This window comes from Macrosteles quadrilineatus, unplaced genomic scaffold (assembly GCF_028750875.1).
Source record: "Macrosteles quadrilineatus isolate MER2022 unplaced genomic scaffold, UCM_ALF_1.0 Scaffold_2__2_contigs__length_208266976, whole genome shotgun sequence".
Classification (NCBI taxonomy): Eukaryota; Metazoa; Arthropoda; class Insecta; order Hemiptera; family Cicadellidae; genus Macrosteles; species Macrosteles quadrilineatus.
Genome location: NW_026542595.1, coordinates 181291500 through 181311915, shown reverse-complemented (window position 1 = coordinate 181311915; position 20416 = coordinate 181291500). Strand labels below are relative to the sequence as shown.

Genomic DNA, 20416 nt, shown 5'->3' with positions numbered 1-20416 from the left:
ACTGGTGTTGGTTAGTCTATGATATAATCCAAACTAATTGTTCTTTCAATTCACAAACTCTAAGTGATTTTTTACAACATACGTATAAATGTAGCCATGAACTTTTCACATGATCAATAACTGATGCCGTCCACCAGTTAAATTTATAAAAAAAACTTGTTTTGTACCATAAGACACATGTATGCTTGACTTTGGCTGGTTATTATCAAAGTTTAATTGTGATTTTTAATGTAAGTAATTGTAAATCATTTGAAATTGAGACATTTATGTTACACTAAAAAAGAGAAATGTTGTATTTTCCCCTAAATCATGTTTTTTTTTTACTTTTTAGTAACATTTTTTGTGTATTTATCTATCTGTTTATTTCATCTAATCTATTTATTATATGCAAATTTTATATTATTTTATTTATTTTACTTGTCATTAGAGTAATGAGCCAAAAATGTATAGTAAAAATGAGAATGTAAAAATTTTCTTAGCTCTATGGGATTTTTATTTCAATTCAACACGTACATGACTAAGTTGTACATATTGTTTACAAGGCATGCTGTAGAGAGAGACATTTTGAAATTATTCTGTAAACATTTTAAGCTAATGCATTGCTCAAATTTTGACGATGACTGATTTTGGCTTGACTATTGGTGATACATGTGGCAACTAAATTTTTTTGAACTGTGTTTAAAGATAATGTTTTAAAATAGTTTGTAAAAACGTCTATTCTTTGGTAGGTAACGAATTTTTAATCCCTGTGTTTCAACATTAGATAAAATGTAGTGCCTTTGTAAAGACCATTGAATTGCATTTTACTTTAACTTTTTTTAACATTACATTTTTACGGGTTAAATTTGTTTCTAGCTTATAGTTGTGAAATGACCTTTTGAAATGAAAATACCTGTATTCTAAAATTTTGCATCATTTTTTAAGGTCACAATTGAACAATGTGATTCAATATATTTTGAGAGGTCGCTTTAGTGCTATGTATGTGGGTATGTAATATCTTGTTGTACCATCATACAAACAGTAAGGATTTTAAAGAAAACATAATAATAATAAATTTAATGAAATGGGATAGTGTATAAGTATCATGTTCATCTTTTTACTGTAAATGAGTAGGCAGAACAAAGTTTATTAGCTCTATTACTATTAATTTGTGGCAGTAAAAGGTTTTGTAGGGATAAATATAAAACTAGTTTCGAATAACTTTTTTGCCCGATAACCCATTTAAAATGAACCTGTTTACAGTATGGAATTTTTTTAAGCTTTACAGACTTTAAAATGCACTATGAAAAGTTTAAAAGGATTCAATAACAATTAATTTTATAGTTGATGATATGAGATTTTTGACTGTAAAAAAATTAATCTCATCTTCCAGCATAGGTTGAGTATAGTCTCGCCTTACAAAAATCATATTTTATCTGTTTTCATACAGTATTTTTCACAAGAAGCTTAAGGAGAGGCTAGGAGATCATTAAAAGAAGAACATTTTTTAAACCAGTAAAGATTATAACGCCAAACGCCAAAGGCATTTAAAAATGCATTTGATGATTTATCATTGCATACTAATCAGTTTTTATTCAATCATGACTGTGATGAATTCAGGTTAGGGAAGGCAAAGTTTAGGTTATAAATAATGAATCAAATTATTTTTTATTTCACCCCCAGACTGTTTTTGAACAATGGGAATAGTGTATTAAACACAATGTAGTAAATTATTAAAATGCTACTATTTTTAAATAATTTAGTTAGTTCAGTTTTTGTTACGTTTTTTGAACTCTTAGGACTTTTTTTTGACAAAAACGGATTCTATTTTTCGATTCTGCTTGAAAAATAAGCCTAAAATTTTTATTAAGTGTGGCTATATTCAACTTCCATCAATTTTCCTAATTTTAAATACTATACTGAAAAATGTCTAATGTTTTATTACACTTAGGCAAACATTTTTTTATGGAAGGTTTTTACTAAAAGATAAATTTTATTGCTATCCTAGTGTGCAATTGTTTTTTGCACCGCTTCCTATGGTTGTGAAAGTATGACCACTAATAAAACTGGCAAAATAAATTGCACTCAAACAGTAATTATTTTAAATTAGCTATTAGCTTTTTAGCTTTCTGTTATAGTAAATACAAAAATATCACTAGCATAAATAACAAAATATTAGCAAAGACATACTTAACTAGTTTACATCATATAAGCATAAGAGCTAAGTTTAAGTTAGATTAAACATTTTCCACCTTTTAAGATAAATTTAGTAACTTCTCGTTTTAAGTTAGTGTTTCGGATTACCTTGTAAACTTGTTTATCAACGAATGAAAGTATTTAAACGTATGGATTTGAAAGTTGTTTTTATACAGTTTGTAACCCTTGAATAAGGGTCTGGCTCTTGTAGAGCTTTAATTATTATTGTTGGATTAGTTAGGTGATGTGTTCTTTTACCAAAGTTAATGGCAAAATGTTAATATTGTTAATTCATTGGTAATATAGGTAGAAAAGCAACTGGGATGAAATATGAACCCAAATATTAATGAAGGAGGAGTGTAAAATGTAGTTAGATACCTGTCTTGATTTCCAAAGTAAGGAATTGTGAACAATTCAATTTAGATGAAAATTAAAACATTTTTTTATACAATAAAAATAGATCGAGTTAGTAAGGTTACTTAGAGTTGGGGACCATTGTAGCACATAAATTTAAAAAAAAGTTATTTGATCACCTATTTTCTCTTTTTTTTTGTAAAAATAAATTAATTTTTTAGTTAAAGCTTGTAAAAATCAATAATAAACCTTGGAAAACTCCCTATAAATTTTTAATATTTGTTAATCAGGTATTAAAATTGTGTGAGTTAGGCCTTTGGCCCACCCAGACATCATTTACAAGTGACACTTAGGTAATGAACTGCATTTGTCAAAAATTCAACATATGTTGATTATTTCTCCTAAGACGCTAGGCACGAGCCCGGAATTATTTTTCACATTACTTCAGGCTAGACCTAGGAGTTGCGGCATTATCACTTGGATAAAATCCATTGGTGGCTTGGCGGGAATTAAACCCGGGACCTCAGGGACTGAAATCCCACGCTCTAACCATTAGACCAGCTCGTTCCCCCCCCCTCAACATATGGAAATATTTCTTCTTGAAACGAGCACCATTCTGTATCATTATTCTCGGTTGTCACATTTGTTAAATTGAAGAATTTGTTTATTTTGAAATTTGTTAAGTTAGTTTATTGAATTTTAGTATTATGTGCATTGAGATGTGTTTTGTTTCGTTGCAGTAACTAATATGTTTGTTTCACTAATTGATATTTTTACACAGTAAATCGACCACTGCAATTTTCCCCTCTAAAATATATTAAGGTAAATGGCTATACCTGTATTAAGGTAATTAACTTTAGGCCTATATTATTTGTTAAATTTTTGAAATCATCACATTTTTTTTATTAGATTTGTAACGCTAGATCAATAACTGTGATTTTATTGAAAACTTGAAAGTTTCTGGTTCTCTTGCCAGGATTTGAATAATTAGTATGGTATTGATTGCTTCCTGTTTTATTACTTACACATTTTATAACAGTAATAAAACACTAAATTACAATGCATTTGTTGTGTAAAATAATTTATAACACAGAATTTTATCTTGTTGGTAAAAATGTAACAAATTACAGCGAATGAATGAATGGAAAATAATGTTGACGAGATTTTAATTGTAAGTGTTTTTATGTACTTGTGCTTTTTGTAAAGCCATTCAGCATTCCTGCAATTTATATATATATATTTTTGTACAGGTTAGTTTTATCCCAACTTTTGTATGTTTGTAGATGGAATCTCTTTTATAGTGGTGTTTTAGAGGTATCTGAGACATTTAGTGAGGATGTAAAATAGGCAGGATATTAGAATATTTTGAAAAATTCTTTTAAGTAGGCCTAAATTTGAGTTTTTATTATTTTTATTTCAAATATTTAAAGCAGTCTTTGTAAATTGAAGTAATGTAAACATTTTATATTACAACTAAGTAACAAAAATTTTAATCATACAGTATTGATCAAACTTAAGATGTTTAAATACTCATCTCAATTCTATTATTCACAACCAATATTTCTTTTAAATAGCCTAAAACATTAGGTAGATTTACGTGAGAAAATTACAGAAAATATGATACCAGGAAATTATATTATCATCAATTTTCAATGTATGATAACTTTCCTGTACCTTCGAGGGAAATATTTTAATATTTTATAATAAAACTGAAAGCTACTATCATGCTTGCAACACCCTAATTAAATATTATAGTGGTGTTAATTAGTGTTGAATTATGTATAGTTTGTAAATAACTGTTTGTATATGCGTACATAGTGAACGTCGGAGATTATTTTTTTGATGAGCCTATTTGTACAGTTGTATGATATTGTATAGAAGCTACATCATTGTATGTTTATTATATGACCAATAAAGTGTTTATGATATGTTTTAATTGTATGTTTTAATTACTCCGTTGACTTTTGTTAGAATCCTGTAACCTGCACATTAGAAAGTCAAATTTTGTATTTAAAACTGTTCCATTCCTATGTTAATGTTTGAGCTAATTTTAGAACAAAAATAAATATACAGTAGTTGAGCATCTCACAAGGTGTGCGGATAGTTACTGGATTTCTGACAAATACACACTTTTTTACCCACCTGGACCTATTGAATGTCTATTTAAGTATAACTTGAGTGATGCAGGTCTTCAACTCTTAATACCTTGGATTTGGCTCTGTTAAAGGAAATTAATTATCTGTAAAAACAGAAAAATATAGGATATATTTAAATAAGATAGAGGAAAAGGACTGAGCTAAAACAAGTGTGACGACTATTGAAGGGAAATAAATAAATTTATTTACAAATATTTTGGCACGTAGATGGATGTTTTCCTTTTCAGTTGGCACTTCTATAGCAGTAGGTTTCACCTGTTAATAAGCCAAGTATAAGCAATAGAAACCATCAGTAGTCACCAACATAAGCTAGTTTTTGCATGTAAATAAATGAAGTGTCTAGCATTAAACATTTTAGTAGCCAGAGTACATAAGCAGTGGTCACAAGACCTGAATTATAAAAATTAGTAGTACAAACAAACTTGCATTTGATTCACAAAATTCTTACAACCGCCTTTCCCCCCGGTCAGATCACGATTGTTTTAGTACATATTCAAAAAGCTTGGTTTACTTACACAAACGTGCCAATGTATTTGTATGGAATATTACCTGGCAAATAAAAATCTCATTTATTCATCTCATTCAACACAAGCTTAACTCAGGAACTTCCAGAGCTTAGCCTGGAAGTCCTATTCCAGATAATAAAAGCTATCCAGGCCAAATTTCATCCCTGTTCAATTTTTCTAGTAGGACTACTAATATTGAAAGTAATATAGGCATCTATATTTACATATTATGATATGAAATCCAAACGATCAGTTTCTATGGCTTCTGTGAACCCTAAAACCAAGAACAGTAGTCCTGTACCTAATACCCATCTAAGTGTACCAGCTGTGGCTAACTTTTAAATCAAAATTAACATAATATGAGTGTGCTAATAATTAATATGCCTATAATTCTATTTTCTCTCTCAGTTTTTTGCAACTTTTGGTAACTATTGCAAAAACCGGCTTCTCCAACCCAAACCCTTTTCCTTTGTGACAACATCAAAATTATTGTGTAATTTCTGTGGTATTAAACAAACAATAAATAATATCTAAAAATTGAGCATATCTGAGTCCCAGTGCTGGATAAAATCACTTGGCTAATCAACTTACTATGACTGCAGGGAACTTTCTCTGCCAAAGGCTGGGTTTCGGTAGCAGTGCTTTACACAAAGTGTAAGAAACATGCCTATCTTTGTGGCTTATTGTAGTGTTTTACATTTCCCATAAACCTTGTGAGCATCCATGTATAAATTAGGGTGAAGTTAGGGTGGGAAGGCTTTAGTCATGAGTGTTCCAAGCCCAGGAGCTAGAATGGAAATTACTTACTCTGTGTGTTATCGAGTATCCACTGTAGGAAAGGAGCAATTCTAGTATTGACTCCTGGGAATTCCGAGGCACATCCTCTTCCGTAGGCAACTAAACCTGCGATCTCGTAACGGTTGATGTTGCTGTTGAAGTAGAGAAGGGGTCCACCAGAGTCGAACTTGGGAAAGAACGTAAAGTAAAATAGAAACTATTTAAATAATCAGAAAATGAGTTATCTGTAAAGTAACCCGTTACAGCTGAGTTTCAAGTGCTTCTCTTTTCCTGAGGATGTCGCACCAATAAGTCCACAACTTAAATCAATAACTAAAGCAATCATTAGGGTTATTGATTAATATTCTTGAAGCTGGGTCTACAAATAATTTGTTTTGAAACTGTAACTTAGATTACTTTTAGATTTCACAAAACAATGTATTACATTTTTGATTCATCATTTTAAATTTGGACATTTCCCAATTGTTCAACAATTTAACTTTGATTAACTAACTACGATACTTATACTATATTGCTTATTAATTTAATATTAGGTACTTATGTAAATGTATTCGTTGGTCATATGCGACGAGTGTAGTTGTGATTTGACGATAGAAATCTTAAATCTTGACCAGTTGAAAGGTTGTAATAGATCTGTGTTATACCTGGCAAGCATCAGCATTTTCCCTATATGTACACAGCTGTGTGTATGGATCAATGTCACTGCCATATGCGTCGATGCAGCTTTGAATATCAATTATCTGTAAATCCACTTTCCTCAACACTCTTGATCTTGGACCTCCGAACTCTGTTGTTCCCCAACCTGTGGAAATAATATTTAAAGTTTATAAAAACTAAAAATAAAAGGTTCAAGTCTTCAATAGTTTTTCATTAGTATTTTCCTATTGTAACATAGAACAATACAAACTCTGGTCATGTAAATCTCTTTGGTTTGAAAGTTGACAGAAAATGCCTATTACAAAATAAAAATCAATTACAAAATTGAACCAATTTTAGGAGTTTTTTTATTATGTATTTGACAATACAAAAATATTTGAATTCTTCTTATAAGTACTAGGACTATTTTTTTCTTACAAATGCTTGATACCTACTTAAAATATTTTTTGTCGTCTCGGCTATTAATTAAGTTTTTGTAGTGAAAAAAATTATACAAATTTTGCATTACTTTCGGCTTTTAATAGCATCTGCTTTTGATTTTTAAATCCCTGATTTTTGTATCACTGTCCAGTTTGTACCACTGCCAAATATGCCATGTGGAAGATGTTATAAGGCTTAAAACACACTTACATTTTATTCATATAAACTCATTTAACAACATGCAGTTTTCCTTATCAATGCCAATAAAAAAACTAAATTCCCATAGAAAATTACGATGAATTAACCAATTTACAGGCATTAAACCACGTTGTGGAGTTTTTGTGAATTCCAATAAATAAATCAAAATCAGGTTAAATTATGATCTTATTCAGTCTATAAATATAAGTTGAAATTGAGATATTGTTTATCTCAGTAATCAAACCCCTTGAGCTCCATATTACATCCATAAAATAAAAATAAAACTCATTGTCATCATCATTAGTTCTACAAAGAGTACGGTAGTGATGTGCGATACGGGTCAATGTATCGATACGTATCGGGACGTGGTGTATCGATACGTGTATCGTATCGTATCCTCATGTATCGATTTTTACCCGTATCGGATAAAATATCGTTTCGTATTGTTTATTTATAAAATTTAAAAAAAATTAAATATTTCAAATATACAAATACTGCATAGACAAATACTATGTTACTCATAAGCTTGTAAAGAGGGTTAGTGCATGTAATCTTACCTCAGAAAAGCCGTTTCCTTTCTGTGTCTTTTTATTTGTATCAAACTCACATATATAATCTTCAAATTCCGGTAAAACCTCAAAATTGAAAAACATTTTTTTGTTGTTTTCCTTGTTTTTACACAGGGATAACTAGGAGTACGCTCCGAAGTCGCGTATGAGAATGAACGAAGACAATTCCATGTAGGCTACCATAATATATAATCTGTCTTTAGTCTTTGGTGCCCCTTAACCCTGCCTCTGCGGCCCGCCGCAAGTTCGTGCGGCGACAGTGGCAGTGATGACCAGCGTTGCCAACACAACTTGCTCATTTTACCCGCAAAATCCGGTGGTAATCCCCGGAATTAGCCGGAATCAAGTCTTGATTACCCACAAAATCCCCTGAATTCAAATTTTAAAGATTTTGGCAAACTTTTTGGTAAAAACCTCGTTGTAACCACGTTGTTACGGTGCATTGAGAGAATTATTAATATTTATACCATTCTTTCTTGTATTCAGCAAACCGTTCATCATTCATTTTAAGTTTTTTTTAAGGCTACCTTTTTTAACTGAAGTCAAATGAAATGTAATGAAATATCTATTTATGTAGGTAACTATTTATGCAAATATTTTTATCTTTCTGAAAGAGAGGTACCGGAACTCCGTTCCACTGCATTCCCCCCAAATCGAGCACTGAATAACAGTAAGACTCTATCCCCTATATCAACCATAAAAGTTTAAAAAAAAACATAAAATTTACAAGATTTTAAACCTTATGTGATGGCCCCTGGCCCTATCATAAATTGAATAAATAATGTTAATTATAAAAGCTAGAGCAAGTAATGCAAGAGTAGGCCTACCCTAGGTCTATCGCGAATGGCATTTTGAGTACTGTGGTTAATTCGGAATTCTTATGAATAATATTCAATAGTTTGATGCCATAAAATGATGTTAGTAACCCTTATGGGAAAGTGGACTGGTCCCAGATCTGGATTCTATATCTGGCCAGATCTGGGATGACATATCTGGACATATTCCAGATCTGGCACCCATATCTAACCAGATATGGAATTAGTTCAGATCTGGCATCACAGATCTGATCGTATCTGGCATCCAGATCTGTCCAGATATGGAATATTAAATTGGTAAAATTTGTGTTTTAAAAGACAAACTAACATTTTATGTTATCCACACTTTATTCTCATAGAATCCAAGCCTAAAGATAGTAACCATTGACAGAGAAAATGAAAAAAACTTTAATAACGCATGAGTAAAAAAAATAGTTTTAATTTGTTTAGTTTGTAGAGTGTTGTTTATTGTAGGCCTTTCACAATCAATGTTGTTTTTGTGTCATATGGTTGCCAACCATTTGTTTTAGCATAAGTAAAGGACCATTAAAAAAAAGTATTAAAGTACTTAAGTTAGCCTACGATAACATTGTGTGTAGGCCTAACTTATCTATGGCTTCCTTTTTTTATTATTAATTAACTGGTGAACCCCTCTTGACATTTTCTTCAAAATATTCCAATTGTTCACTTCATTGATAGATAGGCCTATGAGATCAATAAATGATTAAATCTGTAGGAACTGTTGTAGTCAGTCGAATTTCGTTTGGTAAAAGTTCTACCGAGCAAGACAATTTTTGGGAAATGTTATCTTACAATTACGAGACCTAGATTCTCGTATTCGTAATGGCTTTCGTTACAATACGTGATTAGAAGTGGCCGTGGTGTAGTGGCCAAGTGATCGGAGTTCAATGCTAGAGTCCCTGGTTCAAATCCCGGTCGGGCATGTTCAAAACTTTTACTAACAATTTTTTCACTTTTTAATTTTTATTGATTTTTTAATGCATAGTTCATTAGGTTTTAATGTTAAAACATCTTATATTCTTTTTTATTTTATAAAAATCATTTTCTTTATAAGTAATCTGAAACTCCTTCATAAGGGAAGATGCAAAACAATGTTACTACAGTATTTAAAATACATAACAATGTTATTATTTAAGTATTATAACCTGTAGGACCATGATACCAGAAGAATAGAAGCCTGTATATAGAAACAAATAAAGTACTGTAGGCCTACCTATGGAAATTGAATTTAAGGTAAAAATAACAAGATAAATATTTCAATTTGTTTTATTTGCAAGCATTTTTTATATTGTTATTTCATTGTGTTTCAAACACTATTTCAATTGTGCAAAGACAGTCTGGAGGTAGCATAAATTAATGAGCCGGTTCGTTATAACCTAAACTTTACCTTCCTAATCGAACCTAACTTCAAAACACTTAATACAGTCACAAATTCACATAAAACCCAACCTACCTTCCCCACATGCCTAACTAAGAGCTGATTGTTTAGTTTCAAAACAAATTGATTTAATTCCGCATTGAGTCAAGTATAAACAGCTGTTCGCTTTGCTCACACAGTCCTCAGCCCACATTCGGACCCGTCCAGACCACACCATATTACCATCCGAACCGCGAAATGAACCTTAGATTCGTAATTTTAGCCTTCGTTTTACATCCACTTAGGAATCTTTCCGACAAAAACGGATTGCATTTTTGGAATCAGCGTGAAAAATACTGTAAGGAAACATCTAAAAATTACATCATTTCTCAATGTAGACATACTAAATAATTGCCAAATATTTTATCGGATGAGTAAGTTAAATACATTTAATCTTATCAATGCATATCAATATTTATCCGATTCAATTTTTCGATTAAAAAACATTCTTTTTTTCCAATGTATGTCACTAAACATCAAATTGATTTATGGTTGGTACGGTTTTTGTTCATACCTATTTAAGAAATTAGGCTAAACTACTGTCTAGGACTAACTTACAATTGACCAAAAATAAATAATAAGTTAGGCCTATTAAAAAGAAAGGGTACAGTTTCATATCTTTGGCACAAACAACCGAATGAGTAATATTAATTATTCGATTGTTTAATTCGATATATCGATCGATATTACTCATTCGGTTGTTTGTGCCAACAGATATGGAAGTGTACCCAAAAGAAACAAAACAAATAGGCCTAGGCCTACCAAATAACAAAACAACCAAGGATAAAACAATAAAATGCCTCTTTAATGTTTGGTTACCTCGGTGGTAGGTGTACCTATGGCTCTGGGAAGTGGGATTTTTTAAACGTTATTTTTTGTTAAAATCAAACCGATAAGTAGTTATTCAACTGATAAAATAATTAAGTTATTGTTGGTTCTCTGCGGAACTGTAACTTACCCAGTAGGTAACACAGGTAAGAAAAATAGCCTACATTTTTATAAACTCATGAAAAAGATCAAAGTTAACTTACCGTAGCCTAAGTTAACTTATGTATTTAAAAATTTATCTCTTTAACAAATCATACACAAAAGATTCATGTTGATTTTTAGAAATGCTACCTTTGTTATTAGGCCTATTATAAACTAAAAAGTAGGCTACACAGTGTAAAGAGTCTCCTTAAAAAAAGATCTTAGGCATAAATTGTTCAATATTGAAATATGCCTTGGCCTACATGATAAATAGGTACGGTAAGTTGTATCGCCTAAAAGTGAACCGATTACGATAAGTTATCGCATATAGGGTAGGCCTATTTATATTAAGTTAAACAAAAATATTTCATCTGATAAATTATCATAGGCTAGGTTCTCTGCGAAACTGTTCCCCTGAAGATGGTTAACTTAATCTAAGTAGGCCTACTATAAGGACACAGATATAGTAGCTAAAAGAAAGTTATAGGATACCTACATTACTTTTTTAGGTCTATTTAGGTAAGTTAGGGTTATATTAAGGCCTACCTTTCTTAGTTTAAACTTTCTACCGTAGGCCTACATTCTTTGACGGTGAAAAACACATTAAACACAGATTGTTGTATGAACAAATAAACATAGTACTGTGACATCATAGACACAGATTTTTAACAAAACACTTGACAGGCCATACCTAGGCTAGGCAACACGGCCGTCTAGGCAATTAATGTAACAGACACACTTTACACAAAACAACTTTACATGACACAGCACTTCCTCGCTTCACCGCCTTCCTTTAAAAGTTTATACTGTTTAGGCTATATTTTGAAGATAAGATTATCTACCTCAGCATTCTGATTGTCTGTCTCACCATTCTTCCACTGCCTTGGTACAATCGATGAAGACCTGTGAGCCCAATTTTAGGTCTGCTCGTACCGTACGTCTTGATCTTCACTTCTTGGTTATCTGCGTAGTCCTTTTGTTATGGGCCCTTAGCAGCATTATTATAAGTGGGCTAAGTTAGCTCTTTGAAGCAGTAGGTTCCCACTTATTGACCTACAGTATTTAGTGTTCAATACTTGATGAAGGGTCCATAAGCTCAGTTGACACATAGATAGTCGACTGAGAGTTCAATATTAAACTCACTAAAATTTTTCACTTAAGTATTCAGACCAAAGTCGGGAAAGCTCCTTCCTATTGCCTATTCTTGTGTCCATTGGCTGAGTTTCATCCGCCCTTCATCAGAACTGAGTCTACTTGTTCTAGGTTAACCTTAACTTAATGAATGAGGTTTGAGTTGAATCTAAAATGCAGTTTGATTGCATTACTTACCTATGTAATTTAAATGGATAGGATTTTATTCACAAACTTTTAAAACCTACTTAGGTAGCCGTCTTATTATCAATAGCAGAATGCACTAAACCTTGAGGAGTATGTTCTAAGACTAATCTTTTAGTTAGCTTAGCAATAGCAAGTGAACTGCAGACGACCGATGAAAAAAATATATTAAGTTAAATGAAAAAAACCCTTATTTGATAAAAAAAAGTCTTAGTACTTATGTTATATCATTATACAGTAATATGAAAGTACAGTAACTTATCTAAATATTTTGGGGCAACATTTGAATGACTGACTGAATAGATAAAGCCACCGACGCGAGGCCTTACTGAAATTCAATTTAGAACAACCAGAACGAAAATAACTAAAACCATTGATTATTAGATAGTGAAATCTTATCTAATATCATTAATTAGTCAAAGATAACACTTAACTTTTAGCAAGTTAGGAAACAATAATTTAGTAGACTTTCACCCACGGCATCGTTTACCGTCGCGTCGTACTTATTATATAGCATTGCCTACTGAAGAAACGTAGCTTGTAGAACAAACATGTAAATATTTATTTTTCAATCAATTGCTATACATTTTAGTAGATAATTTGTTAACTCCTGCCAGTATTTTCGTAAATACATTATTATCCTAGAAATTGTAGAGTTATAATGTGAATACGGTTTGACTGTTACTCTATGGATGAAAGAGTAGTCGTTCTCTTTGTCTAAAGTAAACGACAAAATTGTAGGTCGTAAAATGTAAACAAATAAAAAGAAGAAGAAGGTAGCTCATAATGTTAATCTTATGGGACAAAATTAAAAATGTTTTTTTAAGATTTTATAATAATTACGAAACAAATATTTTTCAACAACTAATGGTCGCAAGATAAAGTGGTATAGAATCTTTGTGCAACATATCAAGTTTATAACTTTAGGCATTCTCGAGATTTCGATCAACAAAAAGATGCATTTCACACCAGTATGAGAATTCACTTCGTTCATTCAATTAATTGAACCAAAAGGTACTTATAATGATGGTGGGTATGCCACTTACACATTAAATAATATAATATGGACTCGCCTTTGGCTCGCTGAATGGTGGCCCTAGTTTTGAGGTTATTTGCAAAACATAGCTGAAAATACATGTTTTATCAGTGTTTTTGAGGATGGTAGGGTAAAATATCAAATTTCCACTACTACTGTTGAGGGGAGGAAGATGGGAAGACAAATTTCTTACCTTAAAAATAAGATTTATATTAATAAATAAACAATACGATATTCAATACGATATTGGCTATAGGTGTATTGATACGGGCATATCGATACACTCCCACGTATCGATACAAAATATAGATATTTTGCGGTCCTTGTATCGATATCTGTATCGATACGCACATCACTAACAAAGAGCCATGACCTTCTTACATTTCACCAACACTCACCCAAAACTTTAACAAACTCGCCAGTAAGATCCCAGTCTCTCGACACAAATGGAAGACAGACGGGTCCAACCCGAGCGGAATATGTTATTGGAGAGGCAAGCTCAATTAGAGCAAGATCGTACTGGTTAGTCTCGCTGTTGTAATACGGGTAAGGAATGAACCTTTGTGCTCTAATCAGTTTTGTTGCTGTAGTCTCCGATCCTGAAACAGTTGAAATGTTAATGTTTGTTTACAATTAAAATTTTTGAAATCAGTTGTTTCAGATGAGTTTTGTCATTAACTATACAAGTTTTATAGCTAATGGTCTCGGTCACGACACAAAATACCTATCCCATACCAGGTAAGTATAGACAAGGATTAGTTTGACAGTAAACCAGTGGGACCTTGCGAACTTGTTCCAAAGCCCTGCCCTCTCTTCCTAGATTTATTTTTTTATTTTAAACTTTTAAAGAACAATTTCCAAATAAATACTGTTGCTGAATTTTTTACTGATTTATGTTTCCACAATAGTACTTAAACATCGATGCAGGGAAGGGAATCATCATCGGCAGAAGAGTGGATATTGCTCGACTAGTTAAACTAATATCTTAGTAACAAAGCTGTAATTTAATTATTTCAACACTCATCTATCTTTCATCTTCACCTTAAAATATGCACCCTGTTGGCGCTTATGAATCTAGGTCTATCTATAATTTTGCTAGGTTTTAGTTCAGTTACATAGAATTATAGAAACAAAGCCGAGTTATGAGTATGAGTGGTGTTGGCTTACCTGTGCTAACGTTATGTTCCCCCACCACCACTCCAGTCTGGTTCAGCTGCAAGCCTCCGAGACAGTGGTCAGCTGTCAAGACGTACCGAGGACTGATGATGGTCGCGCCACACACTATCACGGCACCGCGTCGTGCATCGATCAGTCCTGCCATGAACGGGAACTCATTTATCCCCGTCTCCTCCCCACCGACGATACGTGTCTGAAATTATATGAATTTTTTGAATATGTATTTAGTGAGAAAAGAAAATAACTACAGTTAAATAGTTGGTACTGAAATCTGGATTTCTGTCGATACCACAGATAATATCAAAAGTAAAGTGTAATGTCTAATTACCTAAGTATCTGAGGTGATCAGACAATGTTTCTGTAGTAAAAATAATATGATGATTGTTGCAGCACTTAATAAAACCATTGACTGTGAGCCATGCAGTGAATGATGAAAGTAATAACCAGTATTATGTCTTATATTCAGACTATATTTAATTTTGGTTGAAAATAAAGCACTGATTTTAACAGTTATTGATGTATTCCATACTATTTATCCAAATTTGTTAGATTTGTTTAATTCGTCAGTGACTTAGTGAGAAATATCATAGGTTTGCACTTGGGTTTGCTCCCCGATGCCACTACTAAGATTAGTCCAGTTTTTTCTTGTAGTTTACTGGCTAACAGTCCTGAGGATGGGTAAATTCAAGGCTAAAAGTAAAGAAAATAATTTAAACATACCCTGTAGGAATACCCACAGTCGCAGTCATCGTAGACAATAGCTCGAGCACTGATGGCTTCAGACTCAGCTTGAACCTCACAGGAGAACTTTCCTCCTCGACTTTTCATGCTCGAGTGAAGTTTCATCATCATTTTGTTGGAGGTTGACTTTTGGTGGAAAGACATTGAGCCACAATGCGCCCTAAAGGAAAACAAAATACTAGATTTAAAATTTTCAAAAAACAATTACAGCAAAGGTACTTGTTTTTCTTCTATCTTCATGAAGATTTTGTTAGGTAATAAAATATGGTAATTTAAAACATTTTTCGGCGAGTATATGTCGCTATTCAAGCAGTCAGGAAAATGGCACCCAGTGACCTATACTCGCCATTTGACCGCAAAGGGTTAAAATAATGAAAGAGTTGTAAAAAAGCAGCATTTAACTTACATTGGTTTTTCGTCTTCCCCAGTGAAAACAGTCAGTGCGTTTTTTTCACACTCAGAACTCTAAAATACATAAATATTGTTTCATACATCTATTCTCATACTCTTACATACAACCAACATACTCAAAATATTTTTTTAAGACTTTAAAAGTAATTCAACATTTATACACTAATTTTAATAGCAGACTATTGCTGCACTATAGGAGGATGACAAATTTCCTGAGCTCTAATCGCTATAGGTTGACCACTTAGAAAAAAACCTGCGCACTAATGCTATTAGCATTGGCGCGCAGGTTTTTTTCTAAGCGGTCGACGGAAATTTGTGATGAAGGCTCAGCAGGTCCGAATCCCACCTTCACCAATGGCTTTTAGAGCTAAATGATTATGTGAAGTCACAGTTAATCTTGAGCTGTACAACCGCTTGTCTAGGAGTCCAAGCCGATAACCATAAAACATTTAAAAACATATATTATGCTAATGTCCATTGACATTTATCCTATGGTTTGGCCTTTATGGTTCAACTACAATAGCAAATTTGGATAGGATACTTAAACTTCAAAAAATAGCAATAAGAATAATTTTGAAATTAGAACACAACGAAACAACCAAAAACAAATTCAAAGAACTGAAAATTTTACTGAACGGTATATGGCCAATTTATTTACGACACAATTATTCTAACAAAAAACTGCTTTGAGCACCTCTGAGACAAATTATCACCCATACAACACTCGGCATAAAAAATTCCTTATTTCAAGTAAACACAAATTAAAATTCTATGAAAAAAAACCATCCTATATAGGATTAAAATTTTTTAAGCATCTTCCTAATGAAATCAGAAATGATTAGCAGGAAGAATTTAATGAGAAAACTAAAACTTTATTTAGTAGAGAAAGCGTTCTATTCCATGGAAGAGTATTTTTCCACCTCCCCTCTTAGCGGTAGTAATTAATTCAGTTTTGATTATTTTCATTTCCTGGTTCTTGGTTTTAATGTACATAATGATCCAAGATATGCAGATTTGTAAATTATTAATTTAAGATAGATTTAGTTGACGCCATTCAATGTACAAAACTGTACTTTATGAATAAAGCATATTTGATTTGATTTGATTTGATAACTGTTTCTTGAACAAAAACACAAAATAAATAAAACAATATTTAATTGGTATGTTTAGATTCAAGTTGTTCACTCAGTTAATGATTTTTCTCAAAAAACTAATTTGTTTGTAAAATATAAAACTAATTTAATTACAAACTTACCAATAAAAACCAGCACTTTCACTTCTGATAACAAAATTTCTTCCGAATCAGTTCAACTAAACAAATATAAATTAAACTTACTTAAACAAACATAAATTAAACTTACTTTTGGAACATCAAACTCATCGCAAGTGATTGATATTATCATGTGTTCCGGAGCTGTGAGGCACCAGGTAAAGTGTGATCCGGGAGTGTAAGCTGTATCTGGGTAACCGGGAGAAGAAATATTGAACGTCTCTGCAATTGTGTCTAAAAACAATTCCTCGTCACATTTTCCTGTTTTGTTTTCTGTGCTGAGAGTCGAAGTTGTAAAACCAAAGAGGAATAAGACAAAATAAGGAGGTCCTTTAGTTATCCATTTCATGATTCCATTTGATGCCTTCCTAAAATAAAACAACAGTTTTTCAGTCCTATTTTATTATTATGTGTAGGCTTAATTTTAGTTTTATATAATAAGTTTTTTTTTTATAATGGCTGTAATGTTCCTCCACATTTTTACAAACAAATTGCTACCTAAAATAACAATCAATTCGATCAAACTCATTTGGCTTTTTACATTTTTGGAGAAATGTTTCTCAAAACATTTCTTAGAAGTGTTCTTTATTTGTTTACAAGAAGGTAAACATGATGTTGAATTAAAAAGATAAGTTTATTTGCAACTTTCTTACACTCGAACGTTATTTAAATTTTATTCTACACAGAAATACATACATTTGCTGACAAAAAAGGTGTGCTCTGTTTTGAATTTGGAAATTTCTTAGTTGCAAATGCCGACAAACAAATAAATTATTTGATCAAAAAAAGAAATTACTTTTGTATTATAAGTATTACCAATTTAAGACATTGCTCGCACTATTAGATAAAAACTAAAACCTAATAAAAGTATCATAACATTAAAATAAATAAAATAATCGATATCTGATGTTATTCCACTCAGTGTGCAATGGTCTAGCATTAAATAAATATCTAATGATTGTATAGCAAATTGATCCGGACAAGAGCTTTAATATAAGTGTCTGAAGACAACATTTAGTGCATTTAGTTTTTTTTATTTATAAAACAGTTACCAGTTGTCATTAAATATATACTCGAGCAATCTTCCAGGGAATAAAAGGTTTCTCTTCCAGTTGTTTTTGTCTATTTTATTAATTACGAACATATCATAAAAAAAAACAATGACATAAAAAACCCCCAATAAACCCCCATAAAAAGGCCCCATTAATTCAAACTAAAACCTGCCAACAAAAATTATACATTTTATACTCCTTGCAGTATAAAATTAAAAATTAAACTCAATAAATTTCAAGTGAAATTATATTAAGTAGCAGTTTTTATAGGACTCGCTATAAATTTTTACTTTTCTATCAATTTTTATAATTTTTTGAAATTTGGCTTTCTACGGCAAAGCGAGGTGATGATTTTATTTGCTACATACCTACCTACCGCATCTGTCGTCAACTCTGCAAGATATGTACCATCTTTTCTCATGTTGCCATTAGGTTTGTTATCTCTCGGCAAACAGTTTCATTTCAGTTTTCACGGCCATTATTCTGGTACCTTACTAAAACATGTAGTTATCTTACTGATAATAATGGCAAGGCCCATAGCAAAAAGAAAATAACTTCTTATGTTGAAATGCAAACACTAAGGTGAACAAATTATATTATGAATTTGTTAATTTCTTTGATCATAAATTTATCTTGTTCTGCAAGCCAGATTAATTTAAGCTCTTGATATGATTTTGATTTAATTCAGTAACTAGTGACATAGACAAAACTAGTGAGCAATTATTTCATTTTCAATTATGAAATTAATTATTAAAATATTACTTACTTTATTGGTTTACTTTAAAATAGAGGTATTTCAGGAAAGTATTGCCTTGGAATAAAAGTGCAAATAATGAATGCATAAATGCAGTTTTATTAATTACACTTCAATAAAAAATACTCCCGCCGCAGCAAACCTGAAGACTAAGCGAATTTCCATTTGCCTGATTGGATTTACACTAAAAATGTCTCCTTAAAAATATCACATTTATTCCCTATTTAAATAGAATGAGTTAAAACATACTTAGGTTTGCTGCAACAAAGGGAGGGTAAAAGTGTTTTTTTAATGTAAAATGTTAATAGTTAGTAAGAAATAAAAACATTTTCCAAATTTGGGCAAAATATGTTAATAAACAAGCAAACTACAACAGTTTACTTATTCTCCATAAGAATAACATAGGAATTTTAAATTTACAATTTTTTGGAATTTTCTCCGTAACCGATAGGCGCATTATAACGCTTCAATATACTAAATTATTGGTTTTTTAAGCTCTACAAAATAGTTTAGAAAGAAATTGCAAAATTTTATGTTTTTTGGGTCAAAAATGGGAAAAACCCATTTTTACCCCATAAAAGCCCCCATAAACCCCCGTTCCCATGGTCCGATCATACTGGTTCGCAAACTCGTTCGAATAAACGTAGGTTTACACGTTTGTACCAAATTTCATCAAAATCGGATCATTTTTGCTCGAGTTATCGCGCTAACGGACACATATATATAAATATATATATATGAATTTGAACGGATGGTGTTTTTGGCCTCTAGGGACCTCAAAACGAAAAAAAAAGTTCAATATGAACAATAGAACATACATCTAATTAGGTGTTTCCACTAATGGATATTAATATAAATGTACTTGTTAAAACAAAACATTAAAAAATGTTTTAACAATGCAAACCATAAGATAATTACTCACATTTATTTTGAGCTGTTTTACAATTTTACCTACTTTTGTAAGGACTTCCAACTTATCACTACACCTACACTGCAGTGAGGTTTAGTGGAGGTCATTCACTATGAGATAAAGCTTGATTGCTTAATGAGATTTTTAGTGTGAAATTAGATATAGATTATATTGTTAGCATTTGACCTAATTTTACTACCTTAGTAATTAATAGTTGCTCTTTATTAACATTAAAAATCCAATTAATAAAATTACATTAAATGCCAACAGGATTTTTGCAGTGGTAAAGATTAACATTTTATGGAAATATATCGACAATTTTTATTTCAATGACCTGATGTTCCTCACATCAACAACCAGATGAAATTATATATTTTACAAGAATCACATAGATTGTAAGGAGTAAAAAAGGTAAAAATGGGTCTTGAGTAATGTTCTAAATGGCAATGTACTGAAAGATTTTAATTTTTTGTTGTATGTCTTGAGCACTATTAGGATGTTTTTTTTTCAATAAAATCAGATTATGTTTTGTGAATCAACTCAATTTCTGTGTACAACATTGCAAGTGTTTGAGTTTCTACTGAAGTATGGAAGGCATTGTAATCAAGACCTTCTTAGTATTGTTTTGAGTTTAAAAATATTTTACCTCGACAACCATGACTGGGTACAAGTCAGA

The 20416-nt window shown here is 31.6% G+C and overlaps 1 protein-coding gene across 2 annotated transcripts; it reads right to left on the bottom strand.

The window, feature by feature from the left end:
- Positions 1 to 4846: 4846 nt before the first annotated feature.
- On the bottom strand, positions 4847 to 18539 carry LOC128986565 (venom serine protease-like). Of its 2 annotated transcripts, none has more exons than XM_054406996.1 (9): positions 18445 to 18539; positions 17116 to 17392; positions 15750 to 15808; positions 15323 to 15503; positions 14594 to 14795; positions 13825 to 14025; positions 6634 to 6791; positions 5999 to 6155; positions 4847 to 4940 (listed from the first exon to the last, which is right to left on the bottom strand). In XM_054406996.1, exons 1-9 carry the CDS (start codon positions 18495 to 18497, stop codon positions 4909 to 4911), a joined length of 1320 nt encoding a protein of 439 aa, XP_054262971.1. In that variant the 5' UTR covers positions 18498 to 18539; the 3' UTR covers positions 4847 to 4908. The 2 variants fall into 2 exon arrangements, with proteins under 2 accessions (XP_054262971.1, XP_054262972.1); XM_054406997.1 differs by having other exon boundaries at positions 18453 to 18493.
- Positions 18540 to 20416: the final 1877 nt, after the last annotated feature.